The 16,949-nt window shown below is 35.5% G+C and overlaps 1 protein-coding gene across 1 annotated transcript in view; it reads left to right on the top strand.

Annotated features, from left to right (window-relative positions):
- KIF13A (kinesin family member 13A) overlaps window positions 1-16,949 on the top strand; it is a 483,305-nt gene that overhangs the window by 201,256 nt on the left and 265,100 nt on the right. The window contains 2 exon segments of the mRNA XM_033934590.1: window positions 13,887-13,998; window positions 16,032-16,244. Coding sequence (XP_033790481.1) covers window positions 13,887-13,998; window positions 16,032-16,244 — 325 coding nt within the window.

The raw sequence follows: 16,949 nt of genomic DNA on the forward strand, positions 1-16,949 counted from the left end.
AAGGGAGGGGGTGTATATGTCTATTTTTGTATTTTGTTACTGAGGTGACATTGCATAGAGTCATCTGCCGTGACCTCTTTGAAAAAACCCGGAATATGAATAATTAACATTTTCTCTGCCTTTCAGTGTGCTCTGTGTTTTTTTTTTTAATTTTATTGTTGGTAGATCATTTTGACTTAGTCATTATAAAAGTAGCTCGCAAGCCCATAAAGTGTGGGCACCTCTGCTCTACACTATACTACATACGAGGGCCGTTCAAAAACTGTTAAATGCATGGTAACTTTAGAGAATCCGGCCCTATGTCCTTCCTTAAAACTTTCCATGCTCTTTTTTTTTCAGCTGATGATCTTTTGCAAATAAACAATTTGGGCTTTATGCCTTTTAAGAACTTGCAACATTTTTGTTATTTGATAGGGAGACATATTCCATCCACATTCCAAGATAAAATTCATGGCGTTTTAGATGATCTTGAACCCAAATTTCAGGCTTAGCCACAATCTCTAGTCTCTTAACCTATGAGGCTGAAGATTCCACGGTCCCTATGAAATATAAATTGACTTGAAAACACGTTGACAAAGAATATCAACGTTAATTTCAAACTCCTGAAGCCATGCAGCAAACGTTGCAAATTCTTTGCTTATCTATAGCAGCACCTTCACTAGAGATTTTCTATTCCATAGCAGCCAGCCAATACCCAGTTTTTGCCATCACCTCGCTCATCTTCTCTAATTTCAAGAAAGTCATCTTAAACTTGGGATCCAGAGCTGTGGTAACTGCTTAGGTAAGCTCTGCAACCAAGGCTACAGGGGCTCTGTGGCTCCACAGACTGCTGTCTCTTCTCCACCAAGCTATCTGAGCAATCGCCTAATCAGGAAAAACACATCCAGACCAAGGAGAACTCATGCACACTTTACCCACCCCCCAATCAAAGGTATACAAAGCAAGAAAATATACAACGGACTATTAGCCACCAGAGCAGCGAAACTAGACTGCCACCTCTCTAATCTGCTGACCAAATTACCCACCTTAACACCTTCCAATTAAACAAATACCATAAATAGATTGTAACCTACCCTCTCTAACTGCATTCCATATGTATTTTTCATACAGTTCTTCACTGTCAGTTTAATTTCCATCCTATAAGTTCACATAGAATTTTTCTTTTTTCAACCATCTTTATTTTCTCTTCTTTATTAATTTCCAGGTACTTTAGTTAGATTGTGAACCTTCGGGACAGTAAGGGAATTTTTTAAGTACCTTCTTACTTCTCATTTATAATCTTAATGTATATTTTCTTCAAACCGCTTAGAACCTAAAGGATATAGCGGTATATAAGAAATAAATTACATTACATTACATTACTATGATGCCCAACTACAAAACATTCAGGAAAGAACTTAAAACTTTTCAATTCAAGAAATTTGTCAAATGATCTAACTAAACCTGATCAACCCTCCACAGACCCTGATGCATACTACATCTATTAACTATGTGTTCTCCCTGGAAATGTCCAGGCCTCTTGTAAACTGCCTAGAACTGAAAGGTATTTGCAGGATAGAAGATACCAATGTAATGTAATAACTTTTTTCTAGGTCTTTTATTATCTTTTTCTGCTGGCTTTGATGATCGTGCACCACGTGATGCTAGATTTCAGGTGCTCCTCATAATTGTGGTAACAAATAATCTCGTATTGAGAAACCAAAGATCCTAGATTATGGGTGTGTCAAAAGCAACATGTCTTTACCAAAGGCAAATTGTGGCCTTGTCAGGTATACAAGTTAAGCACTCTTTTTGTGTTATTTAAAAGCACTTTGTCAAGGCAAGATTTTCAGAAATAACACTTTGTACAATTTACACAGCCACAGATAAAGAGGGGAGTTTTTGAGATGACCAATGAAAGACAATGGAATTGTATGAGAAAAGATTTTTAAAAATGGTCTTTAACATGGTTACTGAGGTCTCTTTGGACCAGGTTCTCAGAACTTCTTTAACGCGGTCGCTAAACTGGTTCCAGTCGGTTTAGCCTTCATGTATTTTAGTGACGAATTATTGAAACAGCTTATCATGGTCTTTAGCAAGCTTTCTAGCAGTCTCTGACACTGCCATGCAAATGGGTTCTTGAATATTGAAACAAGCACTCTGTTGGAGTCTTTTTTGTATATTATTTTTTATTTTCAAATTTTACAGAAAGTGTACAACATGTTAAATACAATTGATGAATATACAATAACACTTTTATATCTAATACATTATGTTCTAAATATATTTTTTTTATCCCCTCTCCCTCCCCCCACCCTTCTATTACTTTTCATTCATACATTACATATTGTATAATATATTATAACATATTATGTAAAAATTATTTTCATTACCCCCCCTCTATGTGTGTCATAATAAAGATATTTAAAATAAGAAAAGAAGAAGAAAAATCCTACTATTTATTCATTACAATATTTTGTCAAAGGCCCCCATATTTTTATAAATTTAATATATGTCCCTCTTTGTATTGCTATTGCTCTTTCCATTTTGAATATATGACATAATGTGTTCCACCAAAATGTATAATTTAGGTTATTATAATTCTTCCAATTGTTGGTTATATGCTGAATGGCAACCCCTGTCATGATTAATAAAAGCTTGTTATTTTCTGGTGAAATTTGACTTTTTTTTCTCATCATCATTCCAAATAATATTGTTGGAGTCTTAAAAATCACCGAGTTATTCTCCAAGTGCGGCGTCGGCTTTTGACTCCAAAAAAATCAGTGACTGGTCCGGGGTGCCAGTACAGTGCCAGCACTATGAAAAGTGGGGGAAGTGGTAAAGACATGCTTCTTGAGTGCGTGTATTATAGCTATGTCTAATGAATTATAGTAGTTTTTGTGGGAGAAAAGGCATGTCTTATGCAAGCTTGTTAAAAGATGATGCTGCATCTCCCCTCTCGTTGCCAAGCAACACACACCCCAACATCCCCTCGGCATTGGGAGAGTTACCCACTCTCTCCTGCCGCCAAGCAACATCCCCCGGCAACGGGAAAGGACCTCTCTCTCCCGCTGCATCATTCCCTCCGTTCCTTCGACGACCCTCACCTTCTCCCCCTTACCTTACATAGATGGCTAGCTGGAGGGATGCCTACTCGTATGGGTGGGGCCTTAAACAACCTGGGCGAATCAGAGCCTCAGGCCCCTTCCCAAAGCCCACCATTTTGAAGAGGTGGGCCAGCTGGCCGGAGGGAGTAGGTATCTAAAGTAAGGTAAGAGAGAGAAGTTGGAGGGTCATCAGATGCACTGGGAGGAGTGGTTGATGCGTAGTGGCAGAAGAGAGTGGGCATTCCTCTTGCTGTCAGGTGGAGGATTCCTTGATTTTGGCGGCTCAATTTGTTGTTGGGGTTTCTTTGTTTTTTTGTGTGTTTATTCTGCACATGTGCCCATCGCTATCACCAGCAGTGGGCACAAGCAAATTTAGCAAATCTTCGCTACTCTCCACCAATTTCATACGCATGAGTGTTTTTTGGAGAATGACTTGCTTTTTTTAAAATCACTACTGTAACGGCTGTGATAGCGGCCCGTCTGTTTTTAACGCAAATTTTTGAGAATCTAGGCTTTTGTCTTCCTTATAAATTGCGATGGCTGACATTGGTTCTATTTGGTGAAAGAAAGTAACCCCAACCTTTCTGGGCAGACTTGATGGTCTATGTTGTTGTTATTTTGTCATCATTTACTTTGCTATTAAGTAGAATAAAAAATCATAAGGTTGAACAAAACAAAGACTAATAGGTTTCACTGTATCTCTCATGCTGTCTAAAGAAAAAAAAAGCTAATCAAAATCCTGGAAGCTTCTAAATACCCTACATCTTTGAGTAAAGAAAGTGTTCATAAAGGCAAATGTTAAAAAAAAAAATAATAGCACCTAAATCTTAGTGAATTAAATCTGTGAGTAATTTGTGTTAGACCCGAATTAATTCATAAGATGGACATCTGGTTGTCATTTTAGAGGGGGCGTGGCTTGGACGCGAACGATGACGGTTGGATGAAGAAAGAGCTCCGTATAGACAAGCTTAAAATTCAGAAAAACTACAAAAAAAAACGTTCTTGATGGCATAATAAATTGGAGTTTGCCTCTTTGAGTGGGTCGGAGAGATATTTGAAGGAGAAATTCGGGAGAAAGAGGTGCCGTTTTTGTTTGTTTCCTGGGAGGCGAGGTGAAGGGCTGAATCCGTCTCAGCGGCTTTTCAGTGTTGCCAGGGAGGGCTGGTCCGGTACGTCGTGAGGCCAGGGAGGCTTTCCTTCCCCTCCTCTTTGGCACGATTAAAGCTCTCCGGCGTAGAGCGCAGGAGGAAAGATTTCCCGAAGGTGGGGTTTTGCAGACGGTTGCTCGGTGCACCACGACCGCGGCCATCTTGGATCGGAAAAAAAAAAGAAAAATTGAAAAGTCTGGGACTGCCGGTGAGCTGCCTAGTGACAGGGATAAAGGTTTTTTTTTTTTAAGGATGCCTGATGCCTGTCAAACTAGGGAAATGGGCTGCTTTGAAATAGCTGTCCTCTGCTAGAGATGAGGCGAGGTCTACAGTGAAATCTACTTGGCAACGGTTTTTTTTTTTTTAACTATTTCCTTGCTGCTAACTTCAAAAATAAACTGTGAAGGATCAGTATAAATGTCAATCTCTGCTGCTGTAATTGAAGAGATTCAGATATAGGAAATTGTAGGTTTTTGGGCTCTGAGAAAAGGACAAATAAAAGGATTGGTAACTTCTTTGACCTGAAGAAAAAGTGACATTGAGGCAGTTGAGAGACACTGAAATACATATACATGCACATTGAAAGATTAAAGTAAATATACTGCATGGAATATTGCTCTCCTCGGTAAAGGCTGCGATTGGGCTTGTAAGAGGAGAGCCAGAAAGGAAGGCTGCAAAATTTTTTTCAGCTGAGGCTGGATGCCAACAAAGAGTTTGCAATAGAGCCTAAGACAAATAATTTACAGTTGCTTTAAGAATACTGAAAAAAAAAAAAAAAAAAAAAAAAAAAAGGGGCGTGGCTTGGACGAATGGTTGGATAAACGAATAGCTCCTTATATGCAAATATATTAAAAAGAATTACTACCAAATATTTTAAAGAAACTAAAATATATATTGAAATATGACTTCAACTAAACAAAATAAAACTGACTTGGGAGCTGGAACATCGGGAAGCAATAAGAGGTCGAAACCTGAGCCAGGTACACCCTCTAAAATCCCATTACCAACAGAAAAAAATCTGGATGTTATGGAAGAACTAAGACAAATAAAAGAAATTGTCTTAGATAGTAACAAAAAACTACAAAAAGCAATGGAAGATGCTGCAATTCTAACTAAAAGAGTGGACATCACAGAAAATAGAATCTCAACATTAGAAGATATTACAGAACAATTAAATACAGATATGAATCACAGTAAAATCATATGGAAAGAAATAACAGAGATAAAAAAAAATCTTGAAGACAGCCGGAATCGTGAAAGACGGAATAATTTAAGAATAATCGGATTACCTGAAGGAGTGGAAAAGAATGATCCGATTGCATTTCTTGAAAAATTTCTTCCCAAAATACTACCACTGAAATTTAAAACGGAACTGGAAATTGAAAGAGCTCATAGGATTCCAACACAAAGAAATAACACTCAAACAGGTCCAAGAACTTTAATTTTTAAACTTTTAAGACATCAACAAGCAATTGAAATATGCCAAATAGCCAAGGAAATCAAAAATCTTAAATGCCAAGATTCAAAAATATACATTGTCCCGGACTTTGCAAAAGAAACAGCAACAAGAAGAAAACAATTCTTAGACATGAGACCACAACTAAGATCTCTAGGAGCTAGATTTGGGCTCCTTTACCCGGCAATTATGAAGGTTACCATTGCTAACAAAACGCAAAACTTTACGGATCCAAAAAAACTACAGGAATTTATAAATCAAATGGAGCAACCTATGACAATCTAAAGAACAATTAATGAGTTCATACTAAAGACTACTGACGGTTAAAGATAGATCAGAACGGAAAGCAATGGAAAAAGAACACACAAGGATCGAATTAAAGACTTAAACAACTTGCAACATTCTCCATGGAAAACAAGAAAACTGAAAAATACAAAAAAAAAAAAAAAAAAAAAAAAAAAATTCTAGAATTCTACTCAGAATAAATAGAATAAACTTACTGGAAGGAATGAAAATGAATTGAAACACATCTCCGAACTCAAATGATGATGAAGAAAGTTTTTTCAACAAACTTAAAGATGTACTGATTGAATGAGAAATTTTGAAAGCGGAGTAATAATAAGAAAGAGAATCATCCTTCAATCACAGAGAAGATTATAAAAAAAAATAAGACGAAATGATTGGTTTGCTATATTTCCGGTTGAAGGTGGTACTTCGGGATTAATTTTGCGTTTCAAATACATTAAAATGCGTTTTAAATATGAAATATATGAAAAGAATGTATTGGGGACGCAAAAATTGCCTGAAAAATTTTTTAAATATATATATCTCAAATTTTATGTTCTTTTATTTATTAAGTTGAATTTTAGTACCCACAATTATTCAACCTGGCAATCCTCTATGGGAGATAAAGGAAGGGTTTTTGGCACAGGACTTCACTCTCTTCTGCACAGGCATCAGATACTTTAAAATCATAGATATCTAGAGAGTATGCTATTGAGATAGAACTTACAAGAACAATGATGGGAGTGTTAGCTTCTCTTAATTGACAACTCTCTCGTGAAACAGAAGAAAATAATGAGTATAAGAGATGAGGGGATTCCTGTGCTGAAGACTCTTGTTACAGTTCTGAGGAAAGAGGCTAAATTGGAAAGCTTTTTAAAGTAAATATAATATACCACCTGAAAAGAATTGAATTATAATTGAAATGTTCTTAGATATAACTGATTTAATATAATCATTCTTATGGATTTAAAGACATACAAATACAGAAAATAATCTTTCAATACATAAGAATGAAAAACTTTTTACTTATTCTTATAATTAATAATAATAATAGAAAATATACAGAAATAGAGAAAAAATGGTAGTACTTTAGATAATTATTAATAGCTTGTCGGAGTTATCTAAATCTAACCTAAACCTGCGTATCCAAGTTTTCGTAATTAATAAGGGGGGGAAGGGAGGGATAAGAGGGATGGGAGGGAATAAAAGGGAAATATATAAGATAATCATGGGAATAAAGGGAAAAAGAGAAAAGAAATACTTAAAACATTGGGAAAATATACATAATTTAATACCTGAATATTTAAAAATAAATGGATATTAAAATTATGTCTTTAAATGTTAACGGTCTAAATCATATGATAAAAAGGAAAAAATCACTATCATTTTTAAAAAGGCAAGATCCAGATATATGCCTTATACAAGAGACCCACCTCTCACATATAGAATCTAAAAAGCTAGAAGGAGGCTGGGTCAAACAGTGTTTTTTCTCACCAGCTATAGGGAAAAAAGCAGGTGTTGCTATTTTAATTAATAAAAAATGCTCTGCTTCATTTAAACTAAAAGCTTCAGATATTCATGGAAGATGGATAATGGTGGAAATGAATATGGGAAATACTACCATGACGATAATCAATATATACGCCCCTAATTCGAACCAAAATGAATTCTTTAAAACTCTTCAACAACTGATCATACCACTGGCTACTTCAAATCTTATAGTAGCAGGGGACTTCAATGCTGTAATGGATCCTTTATTAGATAAAAACCCAAGTAGAGTTATGAAATCTATGGGACTAGATAATTTGATTCAATCTTGTGATTTAATAGATATATGGAGAATACTTCATTTTGATGGTCGGGAATTTTCTTTCTGTTCTCATGTTCACAATTCCTTTTCAAGAATAGATTATATCTTTACTTCAAATCATCTTGCACATCAAGTGACACAAGCAGCCATTGATCCAATTATTCTATCTGACCATGGTGGAGTGTGGATCAAAATTAAAACTACAGATCAAAATAATAACAGACCAATTTGGAAAATGGATAATACACTGTTGGTTGACCAAAACTTTTGTGAAAATCTTCTAACAAAAATGAAAGAATTTTTTCAAATAAACGATAATGATGATATTAACAGAGAAACTTTATGGGATGCTTTTAAGGCATCAATTAGAGGACAGATAATTTCTTATTCGGCTTTTCTAAAAAAACAAATTAAAAAACAATTTTTAATCTTAGAAAAAGAGATTAAAAATTTAGAATCAAAACTTATAGAAAAATGGGAATATTCTATTCAACAAGAATTATTAAAATTAAAAGGTAAATATAATGAGATCTCATCTAAGATGATTAGGAAAGATTTATTTTCTCAACAAACATTATACTATGGTAATTCAAACAAATCAGGAAGAATATTGGCAAATTATCTTAAAGCGAAAAAAAGAAAAACAAAATTAATAGCAATAAAAGATGAAAATGGAAATACATATACACAAATTGAACCTATTTTAAAACAATTCTTAAAATTTTATAAATCTCTTTATTCTTCCGAAAATTATCTAAATAAAGAAAAAGATGGTTTTGAATTTTTAAAAATGTTAGAGGGTCCAAAAATTCCTGAACATATAAAACGAAGTTTGGAAGAACCAATATCACTAAAAGAATTAGGAACAGCTTTGAAGTCCCTTAGAGTTGGATCCGCTCCAGGTGGTGATGGATATACAGTGGAATTTTATAAAACATATCAAAATTTTTTATTACCCTATTTATTAAATCTTTATCAATATCAACTCAATAAAGGTTGTATTAAAGGCACTATAGCAGAATCTTTGACTATTGTTTTGCCAAAGTCCAATAAAGATCCCACTTTGGTCTCAAACTATAGACCAATATCTTTAATAAATGTAGATGGAAAATTATTAGCAAAAATACTTGCGCTAAGATTAGCTAAAGCTCTACCCCATATAATAGGTATGCATCAAACAGGATTCGTTGCTCAAAGACATTCATCTCACAATACCAGATTAACATTCCATATGTTATATTTAACAAAGAAAATGAATGAACCTACTTTTGCAATTTCATTAGATGCAGAAAAGGCCTTTGATAGAGTAGAATGGCCTTTTATGTATCAAGCAATGGAATGGTTTGGTATAGGTCCTGGATTTATACAAATGATACAAACAATGTATAGCTCCCCTTCTGCTAGACTATATATTAATAATACGTTTTCAGAAAAATTTAATCTACAGAGAGGAGTTAGACAAGGATGTCCCTTATCCCCTTTGCTGTTTGATATTGTTTTAGAACCCTTAATATTAGCTATCCAACAAGCTAAGGAGATACAGGGTATACCTCATTCAGATAAAGAATATAAGATATCTGCTTACGCAGATGATTTATTACTATATCTGAAGAATCCAGAATCCACCATTCCACATCTACTCGAATTGATTGAGAAATTTGGAAATTTTTCAGGATATAAAATTAATTGGAATAAATCAGAGATTCTTCCACTAAATATACATTGTACAAAAGGTTTATTTGATACATTCCCTTTTGTTTGGAAGGAAGAATATATTAAATACCTTGGAATTTTGATAACAAAAACAGTAGATGAAACAATGAAAATTAATGAAAAATGCTTATTACAAAAAGTAATAGAAATGTGTGAGCAATGGAATCCTTTGCATTTATCTTGGTGGGGAAGAGTACAAACTGTAAAAATGATGATTTTACCGGTAGTATGTTACCAAATGGGGATGATACCAGTTTTCTTTCAAGATTCGTTTTATACAAAAATAAATAGGACTTTGACAAAATTTATATGGCTTAATAAAAAACCAAGAATTGCTCTAGCGTCATTACAAAAACCAATTAAGGAGGGAGGGGTAAATTTTCCCAACTTTTATAGGTATCATCAAGCCTATATCTTACGTCATGGTATGTATTGGATCCTCCCAGAACCCACAGATAATATTCCAGACTGGTTTTGGCTAGAATGGAGGCTTATGTTTCCATTACGTCTTAATCATGTAATTGGTATCAAAATGCCAAGGTTATACAAAGATCATAAAATATTTATGGATACCTGGAAAACTTTAAAATACATAAGTAATCTTACTCAAATTCCAATTAGTAAATCAACCAACCAAACTATATGGCTAAACCCCAAGATCAAAATTGGCGGTTTTAAAGTCATCTGGAAACATTGGATGATAGCAGGCATTCGCACTTTGGATGATGTAATTAAAAATGATAAATTGCTGGAGTTTTCACAATTGCAACAAAAATTTGGTCTCAATAAAACACAATATTTTAAATGGTTGCAATTGAAGCAATCTATTCAGAAAGGGTTCCCTGAATGGAAAGATCTCGCTAAATATCACAGTTTGGAATTCTTATGTTTCCAGATGGACTCAATAGGTCACAAAGCCGCACAGTGGTATAAATTAATATCCGGATATATAAATAAAAAACCAAAAAATGGTCTTAGAGACATTTGGAGCATTGAGATAAAACACCAAATTAGTGCATCTCAATGGCCACGACTTTGGTCTTGGAGGCTAAAATGTACGGTGTCAGCATCTATGAGACAAACTTGGTTTTTTCTTCTTCATAGAGCTTTTTGGACCCCTACTCGTTTACAAAAAATAGATAGTTCAAGATCTAATAGATGCTGGCACTGTCATATTGAAATTGGGACATTAGATCATCTTTTATTCTTTTGTCCATTTATCCTATCATTCTGGAAATCAATTTGGCCCCAAATTAACAGAATGTTAGAAAATCCAGTAGCCTTGACATATGATACTATATTATTTGGAACAACTATGAGAGCAAAAAGCCAAATTTCATCCAGTAATAACAAACTTTTATTTATTTTAACTGGAATTGCAATACAACAAATTACATTCAATTGGAAACAACATGATAGATTGAATTATATGTTCTGGTGGAATTCGGTATGCCACATATATAAAATGGAACTCGCTATTGCAACACACAAAGGATACATGAATAAATTTAAAAAAATATGGGGACCATTAACCGATTTTTGTAAAGAAGGATAATTTTTCCCATAAATAAAACTGGAAACATCTGAAGACCGTTAACATGATTTCTCTAATGAACTTTTCCCATGATAAGATAATTATAAAGAGGGAAATGGGGTGGGTTTTTCAATTTTGATTATTACATACTAAATTAATATTTAAAGAATGTATAATAAAATTGATTTATGTATTATTGGTTGGGAAGGAGGGTGGGACAGGGGATTATTATATTAATGTTAAACTTGATATTAATATATGAGTTAGTCAAGTGTGTATTTAAGTTTCTATTGAGTTTATTTGTAACACTTGTTGTAACACAAAAAAATGAATAAAGATTTAAAACACATGGTTGTCATTTTAGATTTTAATAGACAAACCATTTGTTGATTTTTTTAAATTTTTTATTAAGTTAAATGGACGCCAGCAATAAAGTTGTAAATGGATAGGAGGTAGTTTCGCAGCAGAAAATATAGTCCTCTGCATTTTAGTGAGGATCAATCCTAAACAAAGTTGATAGGGTTTCTTGTGGTCAGCCATTCACGTCAACATATACAGGACAGGTTTGATGATTCTGGAGTTCAAACTGAGACATTTGATGACATGTACATGGGTAGGCCTGATAATACAGGATGTTTTAGGCATATGTTCACTTCTTGTTTAGGTGGAATTGTGAGAAAAACTGAGGGCAGGATCTAGAGCTCAGATGAACATCTGATACCAGGTTTTAGTTCTCTCAGCACTTTCAGGCTGTAGTTTTCACTATTGTCTTATAAACCCAGCCCCTCATACTCCTTCACATCCTAATCTCGGCTTTCAGGAGTTATACAGGCGGGCTCTTCTGTTTTTACCTCAGATTTTTTGGGTGCCCTTTGTTTCCATGGAGGGGTTTTGTTTTTGTTTTTTTAAGAGCTGCCCCTTTGACCCTTCTGAAATCATAGACTTCAGATGTCAAGACTGATGAGTTCTAATACTGATCTTTAGTCACCTGGGGCTGTTGTCTTTCAGATATCCTTTTCAGTGCTGGATTGATCTTTTTATTTATGGCTCCCTATTGAGGCTGCTAGGGGCTGATGCTGAGTGCTGTTGAGCTGAGTTCTTCATGCTCCTTCTCTCATTTCTACTTCAGGCTGCAGTTATTAATGAGTTAGAAGACCTGCATGGCTATCTCTCTTTTGCGAAACAAAGGAAAACTGCAGAAACCCGTACAATGATGTAGGCTAAGTTTATTGTATCAAAAGTGGTTAAAAACACCACCTTAAAATACACCAGGGGACCCGACACAGTCCGTGTTTCGGAAAACACGCCTTCATCAGGGGTTCCAAGTAAAACTACGCAGCAACCTACACACAGATCGGCCTTTGGCGCTCGTCATTTCTGTAGGCTACAGTTCATTGGCTGTTTCAGCTGACTTCTGTTTTACTTGGGACCCCTGATGAAGGCGTGTTTTCCGAAACACGGACCGTGTCGGGTCCCCTGGTGTATGTTAAGGTATTGTTTTTAACCGCTTTTGATGCATTAAACTTAGCCTACATCATTGTACAGGTTTCTGCAGTTTTCCTTTGTTTTGCTTTTGTATCATTCACTGCAGATTTGGTTGGTTCTTTTTCCTTGTATTATTTCTCTTTTGCGTTCATTCTCCTGTGACACTTGGGCATTAAATGAGGAAATTGCATGTTGTTGCATGGGGTTTTATTTAAGGATAATAATCCCATTAGTAATGCAATTTTAAATGTTCAGGCCCTCTTGACTCAGCACCTAGATGAAATTATTTCATTTATAACATTTTCCTATTTTTAAACTTGTTTTAAATGGACTGTAAGGAAAATTCTTCCTGTGATTGGCTTGTCTTGGAGGGAGTCAGACAGATAAACTCGTTAAACCTGTAGCCATTAATGTTATCAGGCCAGACTCTATTCTTTGAACAAACTTCTTTAATATAAATGCAAGACAAAGAAATAACCCACACAGTTGTTTTTGAGGGATTTCTGCTACAGAATCTACACTCAACCAGCACAAAGCCAGGAATGTGTATCACAGACTCTATGTGAAAGGTCGCACTGTGCTCCAGACATAGTTGGCTAAGCTGTAAAGGTGAAATCTAGATGAGGAACCGTGCCTCTCCTATGTCCATGTGCTAACTAAGATGGAGATTGCTTTCAGATAGCACAAGAGAAAACAAGCAAGAACGAAGGGGGCATAAGCCCACTAGGGATGTAGCAGTTTACTCTGGGAGCATGTCTTAAAGAAACACTCTGGCTGCTTACATTTATCTATTCACAAGTAATCTGCATTCATGAAAGTGGAGGCAGAACACCTCCCCCACCCCTTCCAAAATCAGGTCCAGTTAATTTATAAATCAACAAATGGCTTGTTTGTTGATGCTAAAATGACCACCAGATTTCCATCTTATGAATGAAATCAGATCCAACAGAAAGGAACCTAGTTGTCATTTTAAGTTAATGTCTAGCATAAGAAGATGTGATACAGCCCTCATTCTTGTTCACTTGCTCTCATTTGCTTAGTTCCAAAGCTGATGCCAGATGGCTTCTGTCCTGAAATGTTTTGAGTCCTAGCTGTGAGGAAGATAGAGTTGGAACCTATGGTATTGCAATAGGAGAAGAAATTGTGGCAGACTTCAGTGAATCATACTGCTGTCTTATTCTGTATTTGTCCCCTGTATTCCCTTACCCTGATATGTAATGCACCTTAAATTACTTATGTACACACCACAGAATCTTTCTTTTCCCTACCACTTCCCTTCTCCATTGCTGCATAGCAAATTATTTGACTGCATTAGCAGTAAATATACAGGACTCTATTAATGTTTTTGCTTTTGCTTGTGATTTTCTAGGTCTCTTACAACTCTAGGTTTGGTTATATCTTCACTGGCTGACCAAGCAGCTGGGAAGGGAAAGGGCAAGTTTGTGCCTTACAGAGACTCTGTGCTCACTTGGCTTCTCAAGGTAATGCTCCTGCCAGCTATGTTGTGTGCTGCAGTCCAGCTGAATAACCTGTTCTACCTCTTCTTTCTACATCAACTTTTGGGGTTGTTAAGATAATTGTATGAAAATTTATGACACTTGTTGTTAAATGGAAAAAAAATTCAATAAAAAAAACTTAAACTTAAAAAAAAAACTTTTGGGGTTTAACAACCAAATGAGCAGCCCCAACTTACCTTTTAATTCATTTCGTGTTATATAGGCAAATGAGGACAACTAGGAGTTCTAATTTATTTGTCTATCCAAAAATTATTGGCTGCAGATATAAGACTTTTTTGGCTAGGACCCTTGCATTCAAAGCAAGTAAGCAGCAGTCCTGGTGGGGTAATTACATCAGTGGAATCATGATATTTTATGGTGCATTTCGAAAAGTAATCAAATCAGTGTTGTTTGCCAAATTCATTTCCTAAAGTGGATATCACGGTTAATAAAAAGTTTATACTGAATATTGTTAAGTAAGGTGTTGTATTTGTAACTATCTGTATTTTGCTGATTGTCCAGCCTTCTGTGTAAACCGCCTAGCAGTATAGAAGAATAAAGTTATGTTATGTTGTGTTATGTAATGTCACCTGGAAACTTGGAAAGAAGAAAGTGCTCATCTTTGCATCTTCTAGCTTGAATATTTTGTTTCAATAATTATTGACTTTGGTTATCTTATCCTGGATTAATAATCCCATTAGTAAGGCCATGGGAAAATTGGAGGCATAACTAATCTGCACTTAAATGCTTCAAAGCTGGAAGAAGTCTACTTGCTTATTTATTTATTAAGTTGCATTTATTTTCCACCATACCAGTAATAAGACTGTTAAAAGGATAAATGACTCAATGCCAAGTCTTAAGAGTTAAGTGTAGTGCTACATTTATTCAAGATGGTGAAATTTGAACCTTCTTAATATGGAGGCACTTGGATTGCATGGGAATCAAACAAGTGGCAGAGGATTCTGATCTGAACTTTTCCAAGTGCAAAATCCCAAAAGTGATTGGCCTCAGGTTCAGGCCCTCAGTGCTTTCAGAGCAGGAGGACCCAGCTGTGACCATTCCTGATTGTGCATCATCTATCCCCCAGCAAAGCGAAAAGGAGCCCATCCATACTGCTCCCACCATCTGCTGTCTTTTTACTGATTGGCCGGTATTTTCAAATTCGATGGGCTGGTCCAGTTGCCACTTTTCATGCTGTGAGCATGATATCTTTGGGAGTGGGTTGGACTGGGAGTTTTGAAAATGCATATAGCTCTGTCAGCAAAGTGAGGGGCTGTGATTAGGAGCAGAGATGGGTGGGGTGATTTGAATTTTTCCAAGTGCAGTAATAATTTTATGCAGTGGGACCTATTTACAAAATGCACATTGATAGCATTAAAGCATGGTAATAAATTAATGCTTTTTTGTTTTATGAAAATCACAAGGTTTTTGGTCTTCCTCTAAAATATTTTCCTTGTTTCAAGTTTATTAGATTTTAATATACCGACCATCAAGCAAATATCTGGACGGTTTACATTAGATTTAAAAATGACAGATAGGAGTAGGAACAATTGAAGAAATATTAAGTAATTTAAATAATATATAGTGAACATTAAAGACATTAACAAGACGGACTTGACAGTGAGGAGAGAGGGAATGGATGGGTAAAGTTACATTGTAGGTAGAAAAAGGAGAAAGAGGGGTAAAAATCGACAGTAAAAATTGTTTCCTATTGGTGATGTATGTTTTCAGATATCATAAATAGAATCATATGCAAACACATTTTAAGGGAGCACCAACTGTATTCGAAATACCTAGGTAACGAATCTGGACAATAGACCCCATCACAATCCCACCCCCAAATCTGATCTTGTAAACTGTTAACCACTAATCTCTAACTATGAATGTTCCATTCAATTTGTAGAATCTTTCTAATTCATTGTAAACCGCATAGAACTTCACGGTCCTGCGGTATATAAACTGTTGTTATTATTATTATTATTATTATTTCTTACTTACCGTATGCAAATGTTTCACAGGACAATTTAGGGGGGAACAGCAAAACAGCCATGATTGCCACCATTAGCCCAGCAGCAGACAATTACGAAGAAACTCTCTCTACACTAAGATATGCTGACCGAGCTAAAAGGATTGTTAATCATGCTGTAATAAATGAAGATCCAAATGCCAGACTGATCCGGGAACTCAGGGAGGAGGTGGAGAAGCTAAAGGAACAGCTCTCGCAAGCAGAGGTAAAGTCAGAGTGCATTCTGGGTTGCAGCTAATGAAGAAAACCAGAGAGTAGATTATGCCCAGATCTTTATATTGGTTGCTAATGAATTTTCTAACAGTGTCAATTAACAGAAGTGGTTCCCATTTTTTTGAACAAGATAGGAAAAATTGTAACTGTAGAATTCCTGTAACTTTTTTTTATAAGGAGAAACTTTTCAAGGTAGGTTCTCTTCTGAAAATTGTCTATCGGTAGAAAGTAACACAGATTTTGAAGCTGCTTTCTCCAGAAGCAAAGCAACAAAGCACACAGATTTCAAAAATTGTCTATATTTGTTTCCCTACCCTGCTTCTGGGAGCACTTCCCCTCAATTTCTGTCTGGCTAAAAGTATAGACACTCTGGAAGCCCACTTGTATTTTTAATTGAGGGCTCTTACCACTATTTATCATTTCTATAGCATTGAAAGGTGTAATAGATCAGTCCCTGCTCAGCAGAGCTTACAAACTAATTTGGACAGAAAGACAGGACATATAAGGGTTGGGGAGTTAATTGCAGAAAGAATCATAGGATGAATAAAAAGTAATTTTATGGTGAGTGAGGGTTTGGAGTTGAAAGCAGCATCAAAATAGTGGGCTTTGAGCTTGGATTTGAGTACTGCTAGAGACGGAGCCTGATGTAATGACTCAGACACTCTGTTCCAGGCATACAGTGCAGCAAGATAGAAGG

Source organism: Geotrypetes seraphini, chromosome 2 (assembly GCF_902459505.1).
Source record: "Geotrypetes seraphini chromosome 2, aGeoSer1.1, whole genome shotgun sequence".
NCBI classification, from domain to species: Eukaryota; Metazoa; Chordata; class Amphibia; order Gymnophiona; family Dermophiidae; genus Geotrypetes; species Geotrypetes seraphini.